The sequence below is a fragment of the Pleurodeles waltl genome, chromosome 5, assembly GCF_031143425.1.
Source record: "Pleurodeles waltl isolate 20211129_DDA chromosome 5, aPleWal1.hap1.20221129, whole genome shotgun sequence".
In the NCBI taxonomy this organism is placed as follows: Eukaryota; Metazoa; Chordata; class Amphibia; order Caudata; family Salamandridae; genus Pleurodeles; species Pleurodeles waltl.
This window is the reverse complement of record NC_090444.1, coordinates 997307812-997322259: the sequence shown is the minus strand read 5'-3', so window position 1 is coordinate 997322259 and position 14448 is coordinate 997307812. Positions and strand designations below refer to the sequence as shown.

The following is a 14448-nucleotide window of genomic DNA, read 5'->3' as shown; positions in this document are numbered from 1 at the left end:
GCCTAATCTTGCCGAGCAATAGCAAGAATTTTTTTTCCAATATGATAAACACGTCTGATATTTGATTATGAGAAAACGTCATGAAAGGAAGACACTTTCTATGGATGATAGTAGTATACATGTGTGCTTGGTAAAAAATGGCAATCTGAAGTGTGGGGAGAAAAAATGTAGGGGCATAATTTAGAGTGCCTAGCGCCACTTGAGCGTCACTTTACGTGACACACCAGTGGCGCTAGCCTCTGCTCCTGCTAGAGCAGGTGTTTTAATAAAAATATTAATGAATATTCATGTATTCTGAGTGATGGATTTGCGTAGAAAACGTAATAACAAAGAGAAAAATAATGCACGCATTTGAAAATGTGTCCAAGTGAGTAGCCGCCAATGTTCACGAAGTATACTTATTAATTGCTTATTAATATGAAACATGGATCTTATGTTTGATTAATGTAGTAGCACATCATATTAAGAGTTATGCATTATGTCTTAGCTTTATTAATTGTAGGCCTTACCTCAGCAGAGTTCTTGGCCTAGTCTCACAGCCTCATGTCAAGCTGTATTTCTTAGATGTTAATAAAATGTATTTTTAGAGAATTAGCTAGAAGATGCTGTTCTTGTAATATGTAACAATGTAAGTGTAATGTGTGTAAGACTGACTTTCTCATGAGGAGAACAATAACGGCACTGACTGGAGTACAAGCTGGAACAATATTGTTACCTGATGAGCCGGATAATGAAGGCATTACAAGAGAAGCCAATCAGTGACATATGAACCGAGTACTAGTATAAATTATAGATCTGAAATTTTAGTTTTATTGGACAAAGTGCGAACATGCGATTCCTTGACCAATAGGGACTTGGGAAGTAATTTTAGGACTGCACTGAAGGAAGACAGCACATTTGCCCATTTTCTACTTGCCGAAAGGCCATTACTTTACTGAGCATCTAGAGACGTGCTTTACTTTACTGCTTAAAGACTTTGCGTTTTCTGAACTTTGATGCTGAATCCTGATGCCTTGCTGACTAAACTGATGTCCTGATGACGAAGACTATCTTAGCCTGCCGATCCACTTGAGGAGAGGGATACTGTTACGCATATGTTTTGTTATGCCTATTTGCTTTTTCTTTCTAGGTACCAACCGCACTATTTTGTTAGAGCCATAGTTAGAGCTTTTCTAAATTTGCGTTGACTTGTTTTGCATGAAGCCCAACATGCTAACGCTAATCTGGTGTTAGATAAGGATCCTCACTAATGAGAGTTCGCTATATGGAGTACCAATCAATGTCTTTTCTTTGCTGAATCTAAATGTATATAATATCGTTTGCACAATTGTTTTGTTATTAATTTGCACCATAACCTTAGAATGTGTAATTGTTCAAGCCTTGATTAGATTGCATTTCTTTCACCGATTTGGGCAGCCAGTGGAGTTTCTATATGTTTATCATTTGATTTTGAGATCATGTTACGTGACATTAGCATTGTTAATTTAGGGAAATAAATATTCTAACTTTTACTAAAAGGTGTGGTTGTTCGTGACTGAAAGGTCATGATGGTATAATTACGGTATAATTACTGACTCCTAGTGATTACTAATGCTATTGATTATCATTGATTATTGATGTTATTGATTATTGATTATTGATCTGCATGTACTGAACCTATGTTGGGATTATCTTAAATGCGAGTCAAAAGGTTCATCTACCTATTCGCGTCCCCTTGTAAGTTTACTTATTAGGGTCCGATGCGCCAACACTCCAAGGCCCATATTCATACTGTTTTGCGCAGCATTTGTGCCATTTTGATGCAAAAGCAGTGCAAACTTAGAAAAAATAATATTATATTTTGTACGTTTGCGTCACTTTTGTATCAAAAAATGACGCAATGCAGCGCAAAAAAAGTATATATGTGGGCCCATATTTACAAGGAGGTGTAACGCCACTTTTTGTGGCATTACGTCTCTTTGTAAATATGGGTCCTTCCGAAGCAGGTTTCTGCATCAGAGGGGAGTGCAAATGGTGTTGCTGTGGGCGTTGCCTCACAACACCCATTGAGTTTTGACGCTACATCAGATTTACGAGATTTCATAAACTTGAGGCAGCGCCAAAATCTAAAGTTTTTTGCTTTTTCTATGTGTGCTGCATTCTACTAGGAGCAAAATGCCAGAAATGATTGTTTATGTGTCGGAAGGTGCCCCTTCTTGCACATAAACAATCATTTGAAAATGACGATTTGGCACTTCTGTGTGTGCTGCATTCTGCAGAAGTGCCAAAGCACCATTAGTGATTGTTTATGTGCAAGAAGGGACACCTTTCCACACATAAACAATCAAACCCCTCAACGCAGATATCCTTGCACAATGGTGCAAGAATACCTGCGTTGGTGGCTACATTTAGTGCCAGCACAGGGGACAACACAGGGGTGCCATATCAAAGTAAATGCGGCACATCCCTGCATTGTGAAAATGACGGAGAACGGCACTGCCATCATTTTCCCATAAACATGGGCTGTCGTTTTTTAAATGAAACTCCTACTTGAGGATTAAAAATGTACTGTTTTCTCACAGAAATGTCAGTTTAAGCTTGTGGCAATTGAAGTATTTTCTCCAAAATGAAAACGGTTTATTTCATGGTGAAAAGCCTGTAGTTTCACTCAGTGGTGGGCTGAATTTTAACACAAAATGGCTACATTTCTTTAGTATGCATAGAGCTGATATTTGAGCAATAAATCCTCCTGGGTACGGAAGACAAGCTCCTGAGTTTGGCATCTTTGCACAAGAGGGCAATATCTATCATGGTTCTCATTTCATGACTTGTGTTGAGACATTTTTTCATATATATTGATACAAGTTTTAGGAAATTATAACTACTCCTATCAGAATCCTGGGCACGTACAATAGTTGCAATCTGTCATCTATCATATCTATTTAGAGCTGAGTTGTAGCATTGCTGTCTGTGCCTTTAAGATTCGTTGACCTCCGTTGCCAATGGCCTGCAACTGTGTGGTTGAAATAACCTTTAAGTTGCTCACTCGTTCCTTCCAAATAGAGTTTCACCCACAACACATGACTGATAATCTACCTAGAAGTGAGTGGAGGAAAAAGTTTGTGAAGACAAATGCTAAATGTATTCAGAAAAAAACACAGGTACTTTGGTATTGCATGACTCAGTTCTCCTAATTGCCGGAAAATCCAGTTTTGAGGCTATTTTTCCTAAGTTAGTTTTCCTAATGTATAGTGGAATGGGTGAGTCCAAACATCCCTGGGGAAGGAATGGTTTGTTTGGCACAGTACAATAGTACTAGAATATTTCTTTGGTATGGCTTGGGAATCTTTGGATAGTTACAAATTTAGGTAAAATGTCTGTCGTAACATGCACATTAGGCCTGGGTTTTTATGGTACCAAAGTATTGAGTTTTAAATATTGTACTACCAAAACATCACAGCAAAAAATATTGATGAACAAAATATTGACAAGGTATGCATATGTAATTACATTTAGAATTACTGAACTTAAATTCATATATATGTGCTTTGACAACATATATACCTTCAAGGTAAGCAGCTGTGGTGTTATAAATCGATGTGTACCTCTATATATACCTACAATGTCAATATTTTGCTCATCAGTATTTGTGCTACGATATTTTCGTACCTCGGCATATAAATCCCAATATTTTGGCCTACCACATTGGGGAAGAAGCGCCCCAAACCACCATGAAGGAGGTAGAACCGGATGCCTTGTTCTATGCAAATCAAGGAAGGTAGTTTTAAATATTGTACTACCAAAACATCACAGCAAAAAATATTGATGAAAAAAATATTGACAAGGTATGCATATGTAGTTAAATTTAGAATTGCTGAACTTAAATTCATATATATGTACTTTAACAACATATATACCTTCAAGGTAAGCAGCTGTGGTGTTATAAATCGATGTGTACCTACAATGTCAATATTTTGCTCATCAATCTTTGTGCTACGATATTTTCGTACGTCTGCATATAAATCCCAACATTTTGGCCTACAACATTGGGGAAGAAGCTCCCCAAACCACCATAAAGGAGGTAGAACTGGATGCCTTGTTCTATGCAAATCAAGGAAGGTAGTTACGCCTCACCACATTCCAAGTTTACCAGCAACAACTGTTTATGCAGTGACAATCCATCCTGAAAGTAACTAGAAGAGATCCTGATGTTTAAAGCATGCAGAAGACATTATTTTTTGTTGGACTGTCTACCGCGATCATGCAAACGGCAACAAAGGAAGCTAAAACCTTACTCACATGCTGAAAAAACACTTAAAAGAAGGCTAAAATGACTTACTCCACCACTGACAGGGCCATAGGAGTGCCCAGAAGAGTCCGGTTCTTCTATGTACAGAGTATAAAAATCAGGCCTGGTATTAAAAAGACAAACAAGAGAAGAGAACAAACATGAGAATCAGCATAGTTAAACTGTTTCCATATTCCCAAATTCACATAACGTATTTTTAGGTGTCACCTTTCAGCTCCGGGTAAGTCCAGCCATTTCAGGATGGTGGTAACTCTTTCTTCATACAGAGCAGACCTACAATAGCAAGAATATAACATTATTCATTTTATAGCACCTTAAAAACTTTTATACACCTGTGTAGAACAGCTAAACATATTTTCATATCAATGTTTATATAGCTGACAATTTTGTGTTTGCTTTAAAATGGGCCTTATTACGTGCTTTATATTTCTAATCATATGTACAACAATGACAAATAAGAACCGGCAAAGAGAAACTGTCTGGCTTGCACTGTTTGAAGAGCTTGCACAGACTTACAAGGGGCAACGGGTAGTCGCGGCTCGCTTAACTGTAAAGGGGGGGTGCGGGTGCAGCACGGTGAGGGTGTTAACATTTAATTTTAAAAAGTAAATAAAAACGTACCTTCTCCGTTGCCGTGCCACTCCTTGTCGTCGCTGCAGACAGGCACAGGCTCCCAGCCTGCTCTGCCATCAGGTTGGCTGACTGCACCCAGCCAGGGCGCTCCCAGGCAGACTGGGAGCCTGTGCACGCTCTTGCTGGGCTGGAGAGAGCCTACAGTGCATGTGTGTTTTGCCAGCCCGAGACGGTCGGCCAAACACACATGCACTGTGAGGGGAATGCACAGTGCACTCCCCTCAACTCGTCACCCCCACATGGCCCCATCCCTTTCACCACAAAGGGATAATAAACACAGTTTATTATCCCTTCATGGTGAAAGGTTTGCAGCTTCTGCTGCTGGCGGGGGCGACACTCCTCCGCCCTAATGGAGGAGCCACCCCTGGCAACGGGGCAGGCAAATGTAGCTTACAGAGCTGTGTTGTTTCTGCTAGGAATGGAGACATATATGCTGTTGTTCTGTGTGCTTCAAAAGTCTACCCTGCTACATCACTGTGATTATAATACAAATTAATTGATTGTCTAACAATTCACGAACTTCTGTGAACCTTTCTTATCACATGCTCTCTTGCATCAGTTAGCTGAAACTTTCAGAGGCTAGATGGTAAAAACAAGTGTATGGACACAGTGGGGGTATACTACATTTCAGCAGTCGATACTTCTTGGACCATACTATTTGAGGGATATGTAATTGATATGACTGGGGTTTCTGCAGTAGCATCATATAACATCCTTGGGGAATATTGACAGACTACATTTTGACTTTAGTACTTCAGTAGTACTACAATAGTACTACTAAAGTACTACAAAATGCTATTCACAAACCTATGAGTGTACATTTCCACCTCTCTTATATTTTCTATGGGGAGATTCTCACACATGTAAGTTTACTACATAGTAGGAAATGTGGGAGGGACCAGGTATGGCTTGGAAATGAGGCAAACTTACTGCTAAATAGGAGGGGTTTATGGAGGGTTATAGAGGGATTTAGCAAGGGCTTTCGTGAAGGATGTGCACCCATTCATAAAAGAGTAAGCCCTATGCTATTTACAAATTGTGCTTATAAAGTTTGTACGTAAAAAAAAGGGATTCACAACAGTAGTAAATTACTCCAGTTCAGACCTGGTGTTTATATACTACCTACTGGCAGTTACCAGTAGGTAATTATAATTAATACCTAGTTTCCATAGGAAAAGCATTTTTTAGTTTTGCCAATAACTTTAGCACTGTTTGACGAATCTTCACAAATGTTCAAAACTAGTATGCCATTCACTTGAGCTGCTGACTTACAAGTTTCAGGGTGATTCATCAAGCGAAGGCCGAGAAAAAGGGGGATCCCAAAACGCTTTTTCCCCATGCAATTTCCATAGAGATTTTTAGACACAACTACAGCCCGAACTGATGGGTAGAATTACACCAAATTTGGCAGAAAAGTAGCTCTTGGTCAAGTAAGCGTGCTTTTTGTGATTTGGTATAATTCCGTTCAGTAGTTCGAGTAGTTAAAGAAAAAATAAATGTGTATATCTGGGCATAGCCTAAGCACGGATCTCATGATGAGATCTGATTGGCTGCCAGCACTTCAACGAGGAAGTGCTTGCAGCCGTCTTGGAATCAGTATACATGACAGTACCTTCTAAACAGGGGTGTAGCTTGGTCAGTATGATTGTAGGGGGGTGTGAGCTTCAGATTTCCCCACAACCACATTGCAACATATTGTTAAAACACATTATAAGAGAAGCAGGACATTAGGTGGGGCTTCAGGGGCAGTGGAAAGAGAGGAGGGCGGATTGGTAGGGGTGCTTTAAATGCAAAAATGTTCAAACAAATCAACATTTTTGAAGGCCTTTAAAAAAAGACAAGAGTGTGTGAGTATATATGTGAGTGCAGGCACGTAAAAATGCCAGGTGAAATCTGAGAGACACTTCACATTACCAGACTGAAAGCTATTTACTACAGAATACATTTTTTAGGTGGGTGTAATATGCCAATCATCCCTTCCCGGAGCTACGCCCCTGCTTTTAAATGATCAACAGAGCTTAAATGTAGGGAAAACTTCATTTTAAGGAGAGTATATTTATATCTATAAAACAATACACATATACACATGTAAATATACATATATATATATATATATATATAATATATATATATATATATAAATATATATATAATACACACACACACACATATGTATATATAAATATATATATACTTCAAACGTCCCTTGGGAATTAACATGGGAAATGCATATTTTTTACCCACCCCCCCCTCCCCCTCTCCCTCTCAGCCTCTGCTTGAAGGATCACCCTGAAACTTTCCACACCAACAAGAATCACTGGCACCCTTTTTTTGAAAATTTACAGGAAAGTAAATTTGTATATCTATGTTTGTGGATCCAGGGCGATGTCCTGCTTTAACCTGATTGGCTGCCAACACTTCAAACAAGATGTGTTGGCAGCCATTTTGGAACTCGGTTTCAGCCAAGTACCAAAAAAAGTTAAAAAAAGAAAAGGGGGCAGGGTATGTTTAACCTATCCCCTAACCTTGACCAAGGGGTCCCCATGGGGTCCCACAAGGCTGAAAAGCATTTTTTTAAAAAAAAATAACGGAGGAATCTGTTGCTGGATCTGTCGATTTGCCTGCAATTTGAAAAACCAAAAACACAGCCACCTGCGTTGTTAATGCTTTGGCCCTGGGTGGGCCAGGTCCCAGGGGCATTGCCAGCTCTTAGTAGGAGGGGGAACCCCCTGCCAGGGCTTTAAGTAGCCACTGGGACCACCACCTCCCAGGGCTATGATTTAAAAATATGTAGGGGGGGCCGTATGGACCACCACTTCCCTGGGGCAAGATATTATTATAATAATAGGGAGGTCATGTGCCATGCAGGCCCCCCTACAGTCACGGGGACCGCCACCTCCCTTGGTACAATAAATGATTAAAGAATGTAGAGAGGCTTGTGTGGGGCCTCCCTGCAGCTCCGGGGACTGCCACCTCCCGAGGGCAATAAATGAATAAAGAGTGAGTGGGTGCAGTATGCCCCCCTGCAGCCCGGGGACCCCCACCTCTGCAGGGCAATAGATGATTTAAGAATGCAGGTTTCCCTGCAGTCCCCCTGTACCCCAGGGACCACCCCCTCCCTGGAGTAAAATACAGTTAAAGTAATGGGGAAGGTCCTGCAGACCTCACTGCACCCCGGGGACCAACATTTCCCTGGGCCAAATGCCTGCCAAAATGTATGCTGGGGTCATGTGCCCCCACATCCCCAGGGACCACCACCTTGAAGGGGCAAATGCCTGCTAATATGTATGGGTGGGGCCAGCAGGCCCCTGTGCCCCTGGGACCGCCACCTCCCTCGTGCAAATGCCTCTTAATGTGTACGGGGGACGTGCACAATCCGCACCTCTGGGACTCCCACCTCCCTGGGGAAAATATGATATAAAGAGGGGACCCCCACCCTCTAGGGCTGACTCCTGCTACCTTCAGAGATGCCCCCCTCCTCGGGCGGTAGCTGTTTGCTTTTGCTTGGCGGAAGCTGACAGCATAACTCTGCTTTCAGCTGTCAAACAGCTTCCGCTTGCTGAAGGTGGAGTTTTCATCTCTTTAATAGCCGGCAAACATGAGTGCAGGGAAAGAGATGAGAACATTGCCCCTGCAAGCAGGGAGCTGCTATTTAAAGCAGGTCCCTATTTGCAGGAGCAATGCCGGCTTCTACAGGAGCCGGGAGCCAGTGGGACCACGGGGCCCCTTAGGCTCCCCTGTGGTCCTGTCACTTTCTCTCTCTCTCTCCCTCTTTGATCCCATAATAGGATAGAAGAGGAACAGAGATTGGTATTGCAAAGGTCTCTCAATACAGTTACTTGAAAGCGTCACACTAGAATATGTTGGGTTGTAATGCTAGATTTTGATGCACAGCAGAACTGAGTCACCTCTGGCCTACTGGTAAAGCTTTTGAAGTGTCAGTAGGTTGAAGGTTGAAATCCTGGTGTCTCATGGCAGTGTGTCTGTTTATTTACTCTTGTTTTGAATGTTAAACAATCCTAGTGATGTGACATTTACGTCATTTTCCCATCACCATCTTTGGATTGAATGTCATAGCGATGTGTGGAGACCGTACTCAGGAGTCACCTGTGGCCTAGTGATTGAGGTCTCACACCATCAGATAGAAAGGTGAGGGTTCCAGTCTAGGTGTGTCAGTTGTCATTTTTCAGCTTTAAATTCTTTTCAACTTCAAATATGTAAGGTAGATACATAAAGGTGATGTCACACTTTTTAGTTGTCAAATATTGTTTTTTTTTCAATTTATCAGAGCATTTGTCATTGTATGTAGCCCAGGGCTGGGTGGTTACAGGGGGTTGACCAAAGGCCATGTGTGGCGCAGAGTTGGGTGATTATAGGGGGTTGGCTGCAGGGCCTGTCCACAGGCCATGCCCTGCTGTCAACCTCCAATGTGCATGGCAAAAGCCCATGGGTGCGGTGGAGTTGGGTTGTTACAGGGGGTTGGCTGCAGGGCCTGCCCGCAAGCCAGGCCCTGCAGTCAACCTCGACCGCATGGCGGTGATTGGATTGACATATACTAATTAAAATTACTTTACATTAAAAAACATAAAAATTCACTGAAAAAAACAAAGGGTACAGGGACAGTATAGTTGTGAAACAGAATTTTTCAAAAACATAGAAATTCACTTAAAAACAAAGGTTACAGGGACCTTATAGTTAGGGTCACATTTCAAACATACAAAATCATAGAAATTGACCTGTTATAGTTAGATTTAGTTCAAGTAACTATAACTTGTGCCCTAAGGTAACTATAACTCTCGCCCTCGCTATGCACTTCTAATTACTCCAGACATTACAGCACCCATGAAATTTTTTGTAATATCATTGATAATGTCATTGTAACATTTGTTGTAAATCTATTGAGGAGAAAACTGTGTATGGGGGGGGCGTGAGCTATATTTAACCCTAGGGTGGGAATTATAATTATTTGAAATACATCTAACTATAGCTGCTTAATCTCTATGGTTTTGTGCAAGTAAATTCAGAACCTAAATATGCAATGATGGGGCATATAATTGGGCAATAGAGGGCAGGAGGAGTGGGCAGGGACATCAAGCTACGTGGAGGGCAGTGGCAGCATATCGAACCATGCAGAGCAAGAGGGAGGGGGCTGGTGCATGGACTCAGATAACAGATGATAGGGGGGAGGTGAATGGGGCAGCAGGCTAACTGTTCAGGGCAGGCGGAAACGGCAGTGGCAGAACAGCGGCCACACAGGCAGGAGCTGGGGCATGGAATGGACAGTGGATGGCAAGGGGGGGCAGGAGCAGCAAGCTTGTGTGGGGGCAGCACAAAGCCAGATCTAGCCCAGCGTCCAAACCCCCTTCACCGTGCATTGCAATGGGCATCTTACTTAATGTTAAAAACCCTAGAAATTCTCTCAAAAAAACAAAGATTACAGGAACATTATAGCTAGGAAATAGAATAAAAAATATTAGAAATTCACTAAAAACAAAGGTTACAGAGATGCTATAGTTAAGTTCAGATTTTACATGCACAAACCATACAAATTCAGGGCCAGATTTATACTTGTTCATGCAAAACTGCGTTAGTGCAGCTTGGTGTAAAAAAGTATCGCACCGGCTAGCGCCATCCAAGATGCCAACCGGGCGCCATATTTATTGAATGGTGCTAGCCGGCACTAATGCCCTTTTAGCGTCCTTGGAAAGGATGCTAACAGGGCAGGGGAGGGAAACCGGAGCTTGTGTGCCGAATTATGGCACTATACTGTTTAGAGGCAGAAAAAAGCCTCTAAGGATTGTAGCCCCATTTTCGGTGCACAACCCCCATGGACATTGCTTCTGTCTTAGTAAAGACAGGAGCCATACCTACCACCCCAATGGCCATGCCCATGGGACAAATGTCCCCTGGGCATGGCCTTTGGGGTCAGCGCCGTGCAGGGGGCCCTAAGTCAGAGCCCCCGAGTGGGGACAAAAATAATAATAATACTTACCTGGGATGGGTCCCCCATCCTGTGGTGTCCCTCTGGTGTGGGTGGGGGTGTCCCTGAGGCCAGGGAAGGGCACCTGTGGGCACTTTCCATGGTCTCTGACCATGAAAATATGCCTACAGGTTCCCTTATGCCTTCCCATACCCAGGCGTTAAATAATGGCGCTAAGCAGGATTAGTGCCATTTAAGGCCCCATCCCCCTGTGCTGGATTTTAGCATGGGGAGATAAATATGGCACAAATGCCATATTGTTCTTTTCTGGATGGGAACACCTACCTTGCAACTCATTGACGCAAGGTAGTTTTTTTTACATCCAGAAAATGACTTTAACGCCATAACATTAGCACTAGACGTGTCTAGCTCCAAAGTATAAATATGGATTTAGGTTTGTGCTGAATTAGCGTAAAAAAAAAGATACATATGGGCCTCAGTTGGTGCAGTTAGAGCTATTTCAAGTAACTATGACATGTGTCCTAAGGTAACAATAACTCGCCCTCCTTGCTAATTACCTCACATATTACATCGCTCATGACATCTTGAATGACAAACTTGATAATATCACTATAACATTTGCAGTAAAATTATTGATGAGCCTGGGGAGGTCGTAAGTTATAGTTACCTTAGGACACGAATGATGGTAGTTACTTGAAATAACTAACTATATATAACAGCTGAATTTCTAACGTTTTTGTGTGTAAAATTGGAACCTAAATATAACGTCCATGTAACCTGTTTTTTTAGTGAAAAAAATATATATGTTTATGTGTGTGTGTTTATTTATATGTTTATATATATATATATATATATATATATATATATATATATATATATATATATATATATACACGCACACTGTATTGAAATTGTGATCCCTTGGTAATGGCTAGTAATGGGGCATTTATAAGATGCCCATTAAGGGCGGTATTGCAACTTACTGCATGATGGAAGAAATGATATGGAATGTTTAAGAAATAATATGTGGCTGTACCAATGATTAGTAAGCATTTTGCTTGCCCACTGGGCTATATTAAGTAAGAATGTTTGCTTGCTGTAAATGCGCGAAATAGACACACATAAGGTAATTGGAAAGGAATTAATGGCATGGATGACAATTTGCAGGTGCTCAAGTACTTAATGGTTGGTAGAAAAACACAAACACACCAAAGAATGATGAATATCTATTATGAATTTTGTTGGAATGTTTGTTGAATTAAATATGATTTGCAATCAGATGCTTAAATAGTTATTATGTATTAAGAATTGATACTAGTAGGAATACGCCATTGAAATAATCTATATTTTGCAATTAGATGCTTAAATTAATAGTCATATATCAGGAATTGATACTTGTAAGTGTCATGAATATGCTGATAAGTAGTCCGTTTTTAGTGTCTATCATGATGTCACATTGTGGGGAAGTAAATAGTGGTGCAAAATGGCGCCTCACTATCAGGTATAAAGGTTGCAGGACAGCCGAAATGTGTTTGAGGGTACGGGAGCATGTAATACATCTGAATTAACCACATTTAAAGACTATCAGGCTTTCTTACTGTTTCTTTCCGGCAGTAGTAACTTGCATTCATAAATCTGGCTCCACCGCTTTCAGGAAGTGTAAATATGTAAGTTTACACTTTTGAGAAAGTTTACACTTGCATTTTGTGAATTGAGAAAAGTAGTAAAGATAATTGCAAGAGTAAACTTACACATATAAATTATTCCCAATTATAAGATAACTTTGTAAATAATCATGATTATATTCAGGTGACACAAAAGTATATGGGCAAACATCTTGAAATACTTCAAAACCTTTCTGTGTCAATGTTAGTCTTGTCAAACCTAGGTGGCAGGATACTTCGTTTTTTGTGGTTGAAAAGCCAGACTGTGAATGGTGAAAAAGACTCAGTTAGTAGTATTGTAACAAAGCACAGGGCTACAAAATGTGGTATATTATCTCTTCCAGTGTTTTTGGACAAAAAGAGTGATTCACATCATTAGGGAAAGTGTGATTTCAGTGTTAGGCAAAGTAAACCATTTTTGGCCTGATTTAGGTTTTGGCAGGCAGCCTGCCATCCATCAGGGTGGTGGAGGACATTATGTCCACTATCCAACAGACTATCATTCATCAAATTTAGAGATCACCACCAGCCCTGGAGTGATCTCTGTGAATTCAGAGGAGCCACCACCATGGTGACTCCTCTGAAGTCACTGAAAGATTGGTGGGCAGTTACCGATGGTTTGACGACCTCTGACCAAACTTTTTCTTTTTCAAAAATAAACTACCAAAGTGGGAGTTTGTATCTGAAAAACAAATAAATAATGACCTCCACACTTAGAGATCACCGCACCCAGAAAGTGTGACCCCCACATCCAAGGATCAGATAATCCACCCTTAACAGTTCATGCGATATGATGCTTTTCTTTGATATATGTTAAGGGGGCACTGCTGACAGAGAGCTGACAGTCCGCCTGACTGGGTGGACCAAAGTATGAGGGACAGAGTAATCCATCACATTTGTGATGGAGTACCCTTCCCTCAAAGCTGTAAATCAGGTCCTTTAAACTAATTTAGAGGAGTGTCATAACTGTACATTTACAAAAAAAGGCAAATGTCCAGTCTGTCCTCCTGTTCTGTGGCCCTATTCTGATTGTGGTGGAATACAGCACTCCTGATAGTGGAACTCCTACAGGATTCATTTGGACAGAAATAATGTTAGACAAACCACTCGATTTAGGTCAGCCTTTTTCGATGCCATTTCTGCTGGAATTTCTTCTGAGCAAGACATCTCTCAAAATAATCAAAGTCAATATCTCTAGCCTATCATATTGTATACTTTTTAAATGGGCATCAAAGAAATGTACCACCAATTTCCTGATACATTTCCAGGATTTGCAAGCCTCCTTAGTTTGGAATACCTACTAGTACCATCCATTTTCTGTATGAAAAAGCATCCATCTACATGGTGGGAGCTGCGTTTAGTAGAAGCACCATAGTGTGCTGCAGGGCAACTCAAAAACTGTAAATGGAGCTCTTCATTACAGGCCTAACCATGTATAAATTGGTATTTCTATACTTGCAAAGCTGAGAAGCGATGCATTACAAGTACTTGTGCTCTATATTATAAACATGGTAAAATTAATTGGCACGTTTAAATTACTTATAAGCCCCTACTATATGCTTCTATATGTACCTAGTGCCTGGAAATTAAATGCTACTAGTGGGTTGCAGGGCTCATTGCACCACCAATGAAAGTAGCATTGTGAAAACGTGTCTACCGGCATACTATTGCAGCCTGTGTATGCAGTTTTAAACAACTACTACTTAGACCTAACAAAATAAATCTTTTTCCAGGCTTAAAACTTCAATACTTATACGTCGCACCCCCTAGGTGGCCCCATATGCCCATAAGCAAGGGGGCTGAGGGGCATATTTATACTCTGTTTGCGCCGGATTTGCGTCGTTTTCTTTGACGCAAATCCGACGCAAAACTAACTCCATATTTATACTTTGGCGTTAGACCCGTCGAGCGCCAAAGATCTT

At 41.1% G+C, this 14448-nt stretch overlaps 1 protein-coding gene across 2 annotated transcripts in view; it reads right to left on the bottom strand.

The window, feature by feature from the left end:
- ENPP3 (ectonucleotide pyrophosphatase/phosphodiesterase 3) overlaps positions 1-14448 on the bottom strand; it is a 709815-nt gene that overhangs the window by 360642 nt on the left and 334725 nt on the right. For both annotated transcript variants that reach the window (XM_069235161.1, XM_069235162.1), the window contains exons 11-12: positions 4496-4561; positions 4319-4391 (exon numbers count right to left, since the gene is read on the bottom strand). In XM_069235161.1, coding sequence (XP_069091262.1) covers positions 4319-4391; positions 4496-4561 — 139 coding nt within the window. The remainder of the gene's footprint in view (positions 1-4318; positions 4392-4495; positions 4562-14448) is intronic.